Raw genomic sequence first — 14,037 nt, 5'->3', positions numbered from 1 at the left:
CTCACAGTAAGTATATTCTGTATATTAAATATATTTATAGTGAATATTATATTAAAATTTAGAAATAAAATATATACTATTATATTTAAGTATATTAAATGTAATCTATATTAATACATTCTACATTTTGATCCAGAAAACACACACCCACAGACATACCTACACACATACATCTAAAACAAAATTTCAGGAAATATACTCATTTTTACTGCATGTGATGCATTCTCTCAGTTTTTATTCTATGTACTGTATTTTATTTCATTTTAATAAGGGATGATCATAGCATATTAAATTGATTTCACAGCTCACTAATGGATTATAACCCATAGTTTGAAAAAGAATATTCCAAGAAACCTTCAAATTATACAAAACATATCTGAGAAATAAGACATAGAGAACAGAGAACTTTGTAACTAATGAAAGCAAATGAATTTAATAAAAATATAAATTATTAATGCATTTAGGTTTACTTTTAATATGTCATTAATACAATTAATTCAGGAATTCAAAATACAAAAGCCACCTCTTAAACTGTAAGAAACAAAAGGTACCACATTTAAAGAAATAGCAAAATAAAACTTAAGTATTCTTCCAAATTGCCAAAAGTTTTGTTTTCTATACATATTAGTTTTAGAATGTGTAGACATAGAAGGTCCCTTTCAGTACTCAAGTCAGAATACAAACTGAAGACTCTCCTCTCAGTGAGTTTCAAAGTGCCAGGAAAATAATGGCAACATATTTCTAAATATCCAGTGCTGGTTTAATGCTGTCTGTGAAATGGGCTACCAGTCTGAGCTCTGCCTTTGGCAAGGTGGGACATGGGGGTAGGAGATGTCCATATTATTTTTTAAACTATATATATACTGGAGGAAGTTCCTCCTGGTTTTCCTACACCCAGGTGCTATGGTCAGAATGGGTGCCTCCCCAAATCCATATGTTGAAATCCTTACCCTCATTGGTGATGGTATCAGGTGGTGGAGCTTTGGGGAGGTGATGAGGTCATGAAGTGGTTGGGGGTCTTATGAATGGATTAGTTCCCTTGTTAGAAAGGCTTCCAGGGAATCTTTAGCCTTCTGCCATGGGAGGACACAGTGAGGAACTGGCAGTCTGCAGCCTGAACAGGGGCTTCGCCAGCACCTGACCACGCTGGCACCTGATCCAGGACCCCAGCCTCCAGAACTGTGAGAGGAACATTTCTGTTGTTTATGAGCTACTCAGTGTCGGGTATTTTGCTATAGCAGCTTGAACAAAGAAAGACACCAACCTCATCTTCTGCACTGGAGTCTCTCTGCTGCTCCTGACCTGGTGGGAGAGCTGGGTGCAAAATGGCCCAGTCTGCAACTCTTCTGTAATAAGACAGTGAGACCACTTCATTTTTATCCTGATGTGTTCAGGAAGAAGATGTTTACAGCAGAGCAGTAATAGAGTGGAAATCAGAGGCTGGGAGCAGTGGAAGACAACCGTCACCTGCTCCACAATGTCACCTGTCCCCTCTAATGTCTACAGAAAGCCTGTAGCCACATAGAGAACAAACTTGTGGTTGCGAAGGGGGCAGGGGGATGGAACGATTGGGAGTCTGGGATTAGCAGATTTAAACTATTACATATAGGATGGATAAATAAGGTCCTACTGTATAGCACAGGGAAGTATATTCAATATCCTGTGATAAACCATAATAGAAAAAATATGAAAAAGAATATATGTGCATAACTGAGTCACTTTACTGTGCAGCAGAAATTAACATTGTAAATCAACTATACTTCAATTAAAAAAAGCCTATAGCCGTGTGTGTGTGTGTGTGTGTGTGTGTGTGTGTAGGACCATCTAAAAGTCTGCACAATAGAGTATATGCAAAACTCAGAAGGACTCGGATAAGTTTTCCCATGGTTATAGGGCCTCCAAAATCTTTTCTAAGGAATACCAGTCTTTGTGAGTATTATTTTCCTTGGCTATTCCTCTGTTATTACTTGTCCCTTCACTCTACACTCTGATATTTATGTGCTTGTCCCAATTTATCAGAAACACAAGTGCAGAGTCACGCCTAAAGAAGAGGAAGAATCAATGAAATGTTCTATATTAGGATAGTTGTTAAGTCATGTAAACCATCTTCCACTTCACACTTTTTTTTTTATTAATGTAGAACATTCTATCCATCTTGAAAGTTGACTGCAAGATGAGATCACTATAATTTTAATAATTTTTAGACAAATTTTAAAAATTCATAAAATGTAATCATTCTGATGCAGGAATTAATGCCTATGCATAAAAATCAGGAGTGATTCAACTTACAAATATTAATCTATCTTATTGATTATAACATAAAGGACGAGCTAATTTCTCTTTGAAATATCTGCCCCATTCCCTGGTGGCTCAGCTGGTAAAAAATCCACCTGCAATGCAGGTGGGTTCAATCCCTGGGCTGGGAAAATCCCCTGGAGGAGGGCATGGAAACCCATTCCAGTATTCTTGCCTGCAGAATCCCATGGACAGCCCTAGCGGGCTACAGTCCATGGGGTCACAAAGAGTCGGATACGACTGAGCGACTAAGCACATATCCTATATTAATGTCGCATACTAATGAAATTAAGTGAAGTGAAGTGAAGTGAAATCGCTCAGTCATGTCCGACTCTTTGCGACCCCATGGACTGTAGCCTATCAGGCTCCTCCGTCCATGGGATTTTCCAGGCAAGAGTGCTGGAGTGGATTGCCATTTCCTTCTCCAAGGGATCTTCCCGACCCAGGAATCGAACCCGGGTCTCCCGCATTGCAGGCAGAAGCTTTACCGTCTGAGCCACCAGGGAAATGTATACCAATTATCAATGTCTCTATTAGTTTTGTACTTTAATAGCCTTAAAAGTTTACATCGGAACATAATTAATCTGCTGAGTCACATATTTCAGATAATTTACTTAATCAATTGTAGGTGCCCCTTCACCTACTATCAGTAATTTTCTGGCTCTCATATTCTTTCACACGCTGTTGAAGCAGTATTCCATTCTGTGATGAGGAAGCCCAGCACACAGAGACCTGAGCCCTGTGAGTGAGGGCAAGAGGTGAACAGCGATCACGCCAGCCAGCTTCCGGGGCCCCAAGACCCAGACCAGGTCAGCTCGCCTGGGCAGACCACCAGGAGGAGGGGCACGAACTGTGAGCCCGCAGTATCTCCTCAAAGTGGATTCCTGCTTCACTGCAGATGGACCCCAAACGAAACTGCGCCAAGAGCAGTGCACACAGGTACCCGAGGCACTCTGGAAATGGCATTGTCTCAAGTCCGCTCTGGTGTGGAATGTGTGAATGTCGTACCCCAAAACCTTCCACAGCCTGTGGGGTCGGTAGGGAACCTGGAGGAGATCGAGCCACCAGACCCAGAGACGAGGACCCCTGGACGGTGGACTTGCCCACTGGGGTGAGGCAGTCCCGTAATGAAGCAAAGGGCCTCGTGAAGTGGGGGAGTGTGATCCCAGGAACAGGTCACAGGACCTAGCGTCCTGGGAGATGAGGGGCAGGGAAGCGGGGCTCACAGGCACGGCAGGGGGAGGGGAAGGCAGAGTAGTGGGAGGATGGGGCTGAGCTCCTGGGGACGGATGGCGGTCTTCCACACCACGTGCCTGAGTGCTGGTTGCTTCAGGCGTGTCTAACTCTGCGACACCACGGAATCCTCTGTCCATGGGATTTCCTAGGCAAGAATACTGGAGTGGGTGGCCATGCCCTCCTCCAGGGGACCTTCCTGACCCAGGGGTCAAACCCGTGTCTCCTGCATCTCCTGCATTGCAGGCAGATTCTTTACCTACTGAGCCACCTGGAAAGCCCATTCACACCTCGGGCAGGGTTATCCTGGCAGGATTCAGGGCCCCAGTTCCCAGACCCCCAGGGAACACTGGGTATTGAAAAGCCTCACAGCTGTGGCTTAAGCAGGATACAGGAGGAGTGGCTGCTAAATTCACTAGGATGTCTAGGAGTAGTTTCCGGGAGCCTAATACTAAGTCCTTGCCTTGCTCTTTTTAAAAATTTTTCTTATTTTTAGTTTTTGGCCACACAGAGTGGCACATTCCCTGACTAGGGATGGAACCCCAGCCCTCCACAGTGGAGAGGGAGTCTTAACCACCAGACTGTCAGGGAAGTCCGCCTGCCTCTCTGTTAAGCTTTAAGATTTTATGGAGATCCTTGCAGACTCTGAGCTGAAGACTAAATTCCAGGACCAGTGTTTCTGGCTCAGAATGGGCTTCTGCCTTCAAACATCTAGCTGTCTGTGGAGCGGCCCTGGATAGTTTAATACAGGTTTCCCCTCTCAGGGTTGAAACTGACATCCCAATAAAAGTTACTGAAGGAGCCCTTTAGTCCCTCTTCAAACTCATTTAAAGTTGCAGGAGGACAAGGAAGCTCAGAGCACCCTGTCTCTGCCTAGCTGTTTCCTTGCACTGGGGAAACGTCCCTGAGCTTGTTTAATTACAGCTGAGAGCTTTCTCAGTTCATCCTAGTCTGAAGATGCTTCAGAGCCTTCTCCCAGTCTGGGATGTGGGTGGTCCCTGATGTGATGTGATGCTGATGGATGAAAGAATGATTTGATGCTGCAGAAGCCTTGGTATATCTGTGTGGCTGTGTATGGTTCTGAGGATGCTCTTTTTGGTAAAAACTCCTTAAGAACCTGGTGAAAACTGTAGATCATGTCCCTCTAAAGAGATCCACGGTTTTACATATAATTTCAGGTCCCTAGAATCCTGTTTGTGAATCCCAGATTAAAGACTCCTACAGCACAGATAAGACCAGCAAGAACACACTTTAGATTTTTGGCTTTTGTCTTTGAAATATAAATTTTACTATATCCTAATTTAGTGAGTTTGCTATTTGTTTTCCTACAAAAAGTATTTTGGAACCATAAAGTCATGTTAAGATAAATTTTTTCTTTCTGTTCCTAGATCCATGGGATGCCATTACCCCTGGATAATTTCAGGAACATCTGGAGCTGTATGTTATTGACATATCTTTTACTAATTCTCAGTTACTCATTCTCTTTTCCTGGTACACATGCTACTTCTGTTCTCTTGGTGACATCCTTTCAGGCTACCAGCACATTGATGCATTAGTATACAAATCTGTTACCACAAAACAGTTAATGGAAAGTCCTACAAAAACTATTGTAAGAAATGGAGATCCTTTAGTTAATAAATATTGCTGTCATTTTATTAAGACAATCTGGAATTTAATCCATAAACATTAGCTAATCAAGAATTTACTCACCTTGTAACCTATTTGCTTTGCTTTTTGTTTAGTTTAGTTGCTCAGTCTTGTCCAACTGTTTTGTGACTCCATGGACTGCAGCCCACCAGGCCTCTCTGTCCATGGGATTTCCCAGGCTAGAACACGGATTGCCATTTCCTTCTCCAGCGGATCTTCCCAACCCAAAGATTGAACTCAAAATCTCCTGAGTCTCCTGCATTGGCAGGCAGATTCTTTATCGTGGAGCCACCAGGTGGGCTTCAACTATAAATCACTTGCTTATCTTACTTTTTTCCCTTAAGAATGTTGAAATGCTTGTAATGAATATGACAACTCTTATCTTGGATCTAGAAGGCAGTGACTTCTGCTTTTAACTTGCTTTGTATAAGTTGCCCATTCTTAGAAATGGTAGAAGTAGTCCACACTATCTGAACAATAATGAATAAGGTTGTGCAGTGATTTATAACTCTGAGAGCTTTATACTTTGATTTATGAACAGCTCTCACATCTTCCATTGGCAGTTCATACCACTATGAGTAAATTTTCCAGCCAAATGACTCAGTATTTTGCTGCATGACTAATCCCACACTCAGTGTGGAAACTATAGAAATGAATTCTATTTGCTTCTGGATAATAAATGATTACTTTCCAAAAAACTGTCTGCAAAGCATTACAGAGGAGATGAATTCAATTATATTGATGTTTTTAAACTCTCAAAGTCAGCAGACTTTTTCGAGAAGTCTGTAGTGTTCACAAAAAAAGAACAAACCCCTTCCCCCTCCAAGAATGATCATGAATTTTGCCACTGCTAGGACAACAAATCCAAATCTGACTCTAAAATTTCTAAAACATAAAAGAACATTTGGGATGATGTCATATAAAATATTTTCTCTTATAATGATGCCTTTATTTTTCAAATTTTTATTATGGTAAAATAAAGACCTTTTATAGGACATATTTGCTACAAATAATATTTGATATTTATTGCAAAGAGTAATTCTTTTACCTTCAAATGCAAACTTTTAAAAGAGAACAGTGATCCATTCATATGATGGCTCCCCTGATTCTGGTGGCTGGAAACTGCCTCCTGGATTACATTAGATGCTGTAGTGATGCTCCCAAATGATGTGGCTCCTTGGACTTTCAATCCAAGGGCATGTATACGGTTGGCACAGCCCCTGGTCTCAGATTGTCATGAAAACCACTTGGGAATGAACAAGCATACAACCTTTCTCAGATTCCTCCCAATTCCTTTCACACCACTGATTTCTGAGAGTAAACAAGTTCAATCAAGAAGGTCATCAGTATGATTTCAAGTAACTTATTGCTAGAGTCATTCTTACTTAAATTTTTTTTAGGTAAGTCATTCTTACCTAAACTTATTATTATTTGAAATCAGTATGATTTCATGTATCTTATTGCTAGAGTCATTCTTACCTAAATTTTTTGTTTTCCGGGGTAACATTCCCGTGGAATTACTCTGCATGATTACCAATCAGGTCATCCACTCACTTCCACAAAAGTTTGTAATAAACGCTTACAAATGGCCTCAGCGATATTCCAAGGTATTCTTTCTCTTTCCCTAAAAATCCTTCTTCTATCTGAACATTAGTAGCCAGGGCCGGTGAGGAGGAGTTGGGGTAGGGAGCCATCACAACCAGTCAGGGCTAGTTTTAACTCTGTAGAGTCAGAGGTAGCCTGAGAGCGGAAAGAACAGGTCTGGGAGACTCAGGGGGCCTAAGGACAAGTACCGGAACGACTAAACACACGGGAGAGGCGGTTGTCTTCTCCTCTCCCTTCAACTCTCAATTTCTCTTCCACTATTGGCTCCTTCTCCCAAGTTGTATCCTATTCTGACGAAAGCACAATTATTGGGCTTTACTCGCATTTCTGCCCATTCATTCTAGAGCTAAATTTCTCCAAAGATTGTAGATATCGCTCTTGCCTCTTCTCCACATCCTAGTCCCTCTCCAACCCCCTCCCGTCTGGTTTCAGCCTCTCCCAGTGTGATGAACCGATTCCCTGGAAGGTGTGCAGAGGGCTCTTCACCACTGGTCCTCGGTGCTCTGACTCCTTACTCCGGATGTGCGCCTGTCCTGAGAAGCCCCTGAACCGGAAGCACTTCCTGCTCTCATTTTCCAGCCCACAAGGGGTTAGACGTCTCCAAAGTTCTGATTCTAGTTCTTCTTCTTCTTCTTCTTTTTTTTTTTACTTTCTGCACAAAGTGTAAAGGTTTTCTTTTTAAAATTATTATTATTATGTGTAACAGGCAAAACTATTTCATTCAATAAAATTTTAAGGAATTTCATGTGTTCTGATTCTTTTCACTACCAATAGCCATAGTTCTCCAAAGTCAGAATCTTCAAGCTAGCCCTTTCAAACAGATGTTTTGCTCAATCCACAGCTGTCATGTCAGTCTGTCCACAATTCTTTTAGTTGGCTTCTTTGTTCTCCAATGGAATATGGACACACTTCAAAGCTCCTCACCTGTAATTTTTGGGATCCAATTTCCTCAAGCAATTTACCATGTTTAGGGTCAGAAGATGGATCTGCATGGTTCTGAATTTTAGACACCCTCTGTGAATGCATGAAGTTCAGATTATATTCATTTCTAAGCTATCACACACTAGAACAGCACAGATCATTGGGATATACCAATATCTATGATAAAAAAGTTTGATCATTAAGTTTTTCATAGTTTACTTGGCAGTTCTGACTTAGAGTTCTTTACCACAGATCTAATACATAGTTCTATGATTAAAGGAAACCACAGTTACTCTATGAGGCATTTCGAGCAATGTAGGTTTACCAAAAAGCCCCATCAGGATAGACCTCAACAGATTTCACTTCTTTCTACACTTTCTCTTCCTTTGTAACTCTGTCCACCTGCGTGACTTCAACTATAATTGATGTGTGCGATTCCCACCCTTCTCTGCTTCTGATTCCCCAGCTGGGTTTCCATGGGTAATTTCACATGGATGACTTTCTGACAACTCTGCTCCTCATTGGGTCTGAACCTCAGTTTGTCTTCCCTGCCTTCACAACTGTTCCTTCATCTGAGCCCCAAACCTGAGTCATTTGCAATCCCTGTCTTTTCCTCAGCTGGTCACCACACAGCTTAGGTGAAGACACTTCTTCTCGATGTTTCTTTCTGATGCACACATGAGGAATTTGTGCCATTCCTACCTCTAGGGAGGTACTGTAGAAGATGTTTCTGTTACCTTATTAAGCCCCTTACTCACGTTTATCTTTGGGAGCAGAATGACTCCATGATGAGGGTTCCTGGGGAGGGACTGGGACCACTATTGGCAGGGCTGGCATAGGAAAGGTCCCTCTCACAGATGGTCCTGTCTCTTGCTAACTTGTGCTGCAGGCCACGTGGACTGGAGGGTGTCAGGCTCTTTTGAGTCCCTAGTCTTCAGGTGAGAAGCAGTACAGGTAGGGTTCCTTCCTGCCTTAGTGTTGGGAAGGACTATACTTCACTTGTGACTGGGTGGGTCAGCAGAATTAGGGGGAAAAGGGATAAGATGCTCCATCTTGGCTCTGAGTCTAAGCCAGGCTCTTAATTTCCTTTTGAATCCTTGTATGCGTTCTCAATTTGGTTGAAAATCTAAAGGGAAAAAGGGCTGCAGGATGTATCATCTACATCCCTGATACCAAATTCTCTTAACTAATTTTCACAACTCATTTGTCTTGGGTGACAGTGCTAACTCACTATCATAAAAATAAAAAAAAAATTATATATACTTTTCCATCTTGATTTTTCATTCCAAGGTATGAAAGACTTTCTTCCTCCTCCATTGCTACCTCCAAACTTTAAATTTGTGATTTTTTAAATAATATCAATTATTCTTTATTAATAAAAACCTACTGGAAAGAATAGGTATGAATTCTACTAAATTAACTTCCAAAAGGATTGATTGGCTGATTTAATATTTATTGAATTCCACAATGCATTAGCATTGCACAACCACACAGAAAGAAGCAATTAATAACATGCCATCATTTGGATAAGGGGATGATAAATTAGCAACAAACAAGCCAGAAAATAACAATAGAACCTAAATACTAAATTCTTTCAACGATTTTGTTAGCTTATTATTAGTATCCTTGAAATTTTGATGCAAAGAACAGAAATGAACAGCTCTAAAACGAAGTATCTATAATCTTAACTGCAGGGCGGTAAAGTATTTGCCTGCCAAAAGAGATAAATGATGTTCTTGTGTGCACTTGAAACTTACAAATGGCTGCAGTAAGACTCAGGATGATAACAGTTGTGCTCAAGTTATAGCTCAGAAAACCATAATTGCTATTTAGTTGCTTTTTGTTGTTATAAATGTACAGTTTGGGGCAAACTGGTTACTATGCTGTGTTTGTGCTCTTAGGCATGTTTCAAGGAGAGTTAGGCCATTTCTTCTCACTCAGAAATTTTCCTCAATAAGAAGGATAAAGTAAAGATGACCTTCCTATCTTCTGTGAGATATTTCTCCCAATGTTTGCAAAAGGTTAATTCCGTTTTGTTGTTGCTTTAAATTACTCCATTGCGCCTCTGCGAAGCAAAGGGATATGGAATTCTTCCTTTTCTGGTGTGCCCCTCACGGCAGGCTCCCAGACTTTTCCTCAATGATCCCTGCACAGTGGATGGGAATGTGGTGTCTCACTGCAGTGGCTGCAGAATCAGGAAACCTTTGAGCTACCTGCACAGATACAGTGCTACCTGTCAGCCCAAGAGCCTGGGACCTTGCTGGTAAGCCCATCCTGCTGGCACTCTGATCCACCATTCTCACTTTATACAACCACTGCAAGCAAGGTCCATCTTCAAACCAGAACATGTTGTTTTAAGAAACAAGATGTTCATAAGAAAACTCAACCCCATGGTTCCCGTGGTGATGAATCGCATTTAAGACATACGCTAGGCAATGCCTTTTTGAGTGTCCCATAACGCTTAGATGTGATGATGCTTAAAGGCCTTAAGAACATCAAGAGTTAAGCCTTTATGCAGAGCTGAACAGTAGATTACATATAGTTAGAAAACTATACGGATTTTGATATCCTACAAGCAAGTAACAAAACAAGAATTGCCATCAATTCTTTAACTGCTTTCCAGAATTTTACAAAATTACACGATTTCTTCAGCCTCCTAAATATTTGAGTTCACCTTACTAGTTAGCAGAAACTCCACACATGTAGTAATGGGTTACCTTGTCATTCTAATTGCTGTTTCATTATTCAAGTAAATAAAACAAGCAAAACCCAGCCCCGCATGAGCAAAACCAGCCCCGGCTATGGGGCAGCAGCCAGCGGCGCAGAATCGGCCGGCCGAGGTCGCTGTTGTCATTGGTTCCGATCCGGTGCCCTGCGGCCGCTGCAGCGCCCCCTCCACGCCTCCCGCGTCCGCACTGCGCCAGCGACCCCGGGACAACCTCCAACTGCAGGATCCCTTTTGCTGATGACGAAGGAAGGGGAGCGGGCAAGACGGAGAGAAGGAGTGTGTGCCTTTTGAGTGTGACAGATCATTATTTCCTCCCTCTCCCTACAAAATCTCTCCTCAAAATAGAGTATTTACAAGTCAGCCTCCAGCTTCTCCATCTGCCGGTTCCATAAACTGAAATTGCCTCTCCCTCCAGCTGCATTAAAGGAGGCGAGGTTTTAGGGTCAACGCATGGATGGATAGAGGGGGATGGCAAGTGCCCACTTCTCGGCTGCCAAACTATGCCAAGTTAGGGGTGGTAGGGGTCACCTCTGCAGACCCAAGCTGGGGCGCGCGTCCAGTTCAGGGGGGCTGGAGAGGTAGGGGTGGACCCCCTGTTCCGGGGAACCCCGAATCCCAGGGAAGGCCCTGCCTGGGGCTCACGCGTGGTCGTGCAGGAACCCCACCCCCGCAAGCAATCGCTCACCCGGCTGCATCCTCCGAAGCCCCAGCCGCGCGGGTCGGGGCGCGGGGGGGTGGGGGGTGGGAGGCGGGGGCAGCACCGCTCGGAGGCTCCCGCCCGCGCCCTGCGGTCTACCCCCGGCTCCGGGGCGCCCCCTGTCGCCGGACTCCCCAGCGATCAGGCCGAGCGAGGCCAGGGAGGTGGCAGCCCCTCGCCCGGCCGGAGCCCCGCGGACGGCGCGGACGGGCAGGCTGCCGGGCGAGAGGGCGCTGGGCGCTCAGGCCCGGGCGCAGCCGGGGGCCGCCGGAGCCGCCGCAGCCATGTCCGCGCGCGCCGCCGCAGCCCGGCCGTGATGTCATCGCGGGCCCCCGCCGCGGCGCCCCGCGCCCGCCCCCCGCGCCCGCCCCGCCCCACGAGCTCCGGCTCCGGGGATGCTGCGGCCGCCGCGGCCGCGGGGCGATGCGCCGGGTCCGGGCGGGGCCGGCGGGGCCCGCTGGGCGGGCCCTCCCCCTCCCCCCGCGCCGCGTCTGCGGCGGGGCTGCGCCCGGGGGCTGCGCGCGGGGCGGGGCGGGGGCGCCCGCGGGGGGCGGGGGCGGCTCCCCGCCTCCGAGTGCCCGCCGGGCCGCCGTCTGCTGAGTCATGGGCAGCGCTGCCCGCAGCCCGGGCTCATTCGCACAGCGCGGCGGGCGCGGGTGCGCAGCCATTGGGCCGGCGCGGGGCCGCGAGCGCCGGGCATGACGCGCTGAGCCGCGCTCGCCGCGCCGCGTGCGCCCCGCGCGGGTGCCTGTGCCGCCGCCCTCTGGTCCCGCCGCCCGCCGGCCGGCCGCGCCGCGCCAGCACCATGATCGCCGCCGCGTTCCTCGTCCTGCTGAGACCCTATAGCATCCAATGTGCCCTCTTCCTCCTGCTGCTTCTGCTGGGCACCATCGCCACCATCGTCTTCTTCTGCTGCTGGCACCGCAGGCTCCAGAAGGCGAGGCATCCCATGAAATCGGTCTTTTCGGGTCGTTCAAGGAGCCGAGGTAAGGCGCGTCGCGGCGGGCTTCCTCGGGACCGGGGGGACCGCTCGGCGAGTCTGGAGAGGGGAGCGCGTTTCGCTCCCTCAGCGCCGCTGCCCCCGCCGCGTCCTAACTCTCCCTCCCCCGGCCCGGTGCGCTTCGCTGTTTCAAGCCCCGGCCGCCTCCTCGGGTCCGCCGGGTCGTGGTGCCCGCGGCGCGCACAGCTCCGGGAGAGGGGAGGCGGCGGACGTTCGGGCTCGGCGCCTGAGCCCGGGGTGACCGAGCTGAGTCCAGGCTGCGGCAGCCGCCTCCACCCGCGCCCCCCGGCGCCGGAGCTTGGGGCAGGGAGACGTCGGGGCGCCCCAACTCCCCCAAAACTTTCCCTGAAACTTCTAAACTGATGGCCTAGCAGCCAACCCGCCCTGCGGGCTGTCCCCACTGCGTACAAGGCGTCCGGAACGCGCCTTCCGGTCCCCGGCCCCCCAGGTAAGTCGTCGGTGACTCGGCAGGTGAAGAACAAGGAGTTAACTGAAGTCTCGTTTTTCTCTTTTTTTTTTCTCCCCCAGATGCTGTTCTGAGATCTCACCACTTTCGTTCCGAGGTAATTTATTTAGCGCGCACGCTCAAGGTCAGAAGAAGTTCTCTTTCCTGGGTACCCGTATTAATCATAGGCGTGTTTAGAAGACAGCAGGGAGGGTGTTGTATTGCGAGCCCACAGCCCCCAAGCCAAAAGGGACATGTTTGCTTTGAAGCGACTCCCCAGCATGAGTTCCCGGGGAGTGGTTGTGGCAGATTTCTTGTGTCGTGGAGCCGCTGTGCTGGAAGGGGAGAGACAGCCCCTAAAAGCCGCCTGACCTCAGGAACGCAGCCTTGCGGTGGCTGTCAGCTTCCTTGACCATCTGGAAGTGGCCGGAAGCTTTCCGGGAGCAGTCAGCCAGCCGCTGCTGTTCACTTGGGTATCCAACCACGCTGGGAGCTTTTAAGGAGTTAGTGCAGGGCAATTTGATCCGTGTGCATTACCTTTTAGACTTACTTGCAAGTTTGTATTCCTATTCACCCAGAAAGCGCTCCATGTTTTACTAGGGACGTCTGATGACTTTTGCAAAGTGATGATGCTAGTGATCCGACTTTACCCTCAAAAGGTAAACCATCCATCCCTACTTAGACAGGTGACCTGGCTGCACTGATTCAGTGGAACTGTTGTAGGACTAGGTCTGCTGGAGACAGAACAAAACCGAGAAGCACAAGCTCTCCCAACGCAACGTTTCTTGATGAGTTTCCAGGCCAACCCCCACTTAAGGCCAGATGATTTCCCCTTCTTTCTCGGGGAGTTTCACACAGCCAGGAGGTTGCTAGTAGCAATGGGTGATGTGGCTTGATCATCTTAGCAAAGACTTCATAGTTATTCCCCTGCATCGGCTTTCTATGTACCTGAGAAGTTATTTCACATTTCATTTCCCTTGTTAATCCGATGTTTTGTCGCACCCTGGATGTTTGATTGGACGCTGGTTGCTTGAAAGCTTTCACTGTACTACTATAACACCCTTATAATGCTGCCCAGTGAGGAAGTATGCGTGGTGTCCCGGTGGGTGAGAACTCTGGGCTCAATATAGGACTGTAAAGAGAATAAAATAACCAATCAGATAATCAGAGGTTCCAATGCTAACTAATTGTGTGGTGCTTGAAGACTCAACTTCTCAGACCTTCAGTTCCCCTTCCTGTAAAATAGGGCTAATAGTACCTTACAGGGCTGTAAGGGGAGGGCAGGGTTTACCACAATCATGTTTTTTTTTTTTAAAAAAACCCATTTATGGGAATTCCCTGGCTGCCCAATGGTTAGCACTCTGCCCTTCCATTGCAGGGGCCTGGATTCAGGGAACTAGGATCCCAGAAGCTGTGCAGTGAGGCCAAAAAAAAAAAAAAAAAAATCCCAGAAACTAAAACCCATT

The 14,037-nt window shown here is 46.7% G+C and overlaps 1 protein-coding gene, 1 long non-coding RNA gene and 1 other non-coding gene across 12 annotated transcripts in view; 2 read left to right on the top strand and 1 right to left on the bottom strand.

The window, feature by feature from the left end:
- The first annotated feature begins 1,051 nt into the window (after positions 1-1,051).
- Positions 1,052-7,681, top strand: LOC129646096 (uncharacterized). Its single transcript, XR_008711682.1, has 4 exons — positions 1,052-1,181; positions 2,989-3,234; positions 4,917-4,965; positions 7,213-7,681. It is a non-coding gene; the product is annotated as an uncharacterized LOC129646096 (long non-coding RNA).
- Positions 7,682-7,927: 246 nt separating this feature from the next.
- On the bottom strand, positions 7,928-8,055 carry LOC129648112 (small nucleolar RNA SNORA18). Its single transcript, XR_008712696.1, has one exon. It is a non-coding gene; the product is annotated as a small nucleolar RNA SNORA18 (small nucleolar RNA).
- Positions 8,056-11,863: 3,808 nt separating this feature from the next.
- DST (dystonin) overlaps positions 11,864-14,037 on the top strand; it is a 514,655-nt gene continuing 512,481 nt past the window's right edge. For 8 of the 10 annotated variants that reach the window (XM_055571805.1, XM_055571789.1, XM_055571786.1 and 5 more), the window contains exons 1-2: positions 11,864-12,112; positions 12,655-12,689. In XM_055571805.1, coding sequence (XP_055427780.1) covers positions 11,932-12,112; positions 12,655-12,689 — 216 coding nt within the window. In that variant the 5' untranslated portion in view covers positions 11,864-11,931. The remainder of the gene's footprint in view (positions 12,113-12,654; positions 12,690-14,037) is intronic. The other 2 variants (XM_055571798.1, XM_055571799.1) reach the window with 2 other exon arrangements.

The sequence above is a fragment of the Bubalus kerabau genome, chromosome 3 (genome assembly GCF_029407905.1).
Source record: "Bubalus kerabau isolate K-KA32 ecotype Philippines breed swamp buffalo chromosome 3, PCC_UOA_SB_1v2, whole genome shotgun sequence".
In the NCBI taxonomy this organism is placed as follows: Eukaryota; Metazoa; Chordata; class Mammalia; order Artiodactyla; family Bovidae; genus Bubalus; species Bubalus kerabau.
Note: the sequence above shows the minus strand (reverse complement) of the source record. Positions and strands in the feature narration are given on the sequence as shown.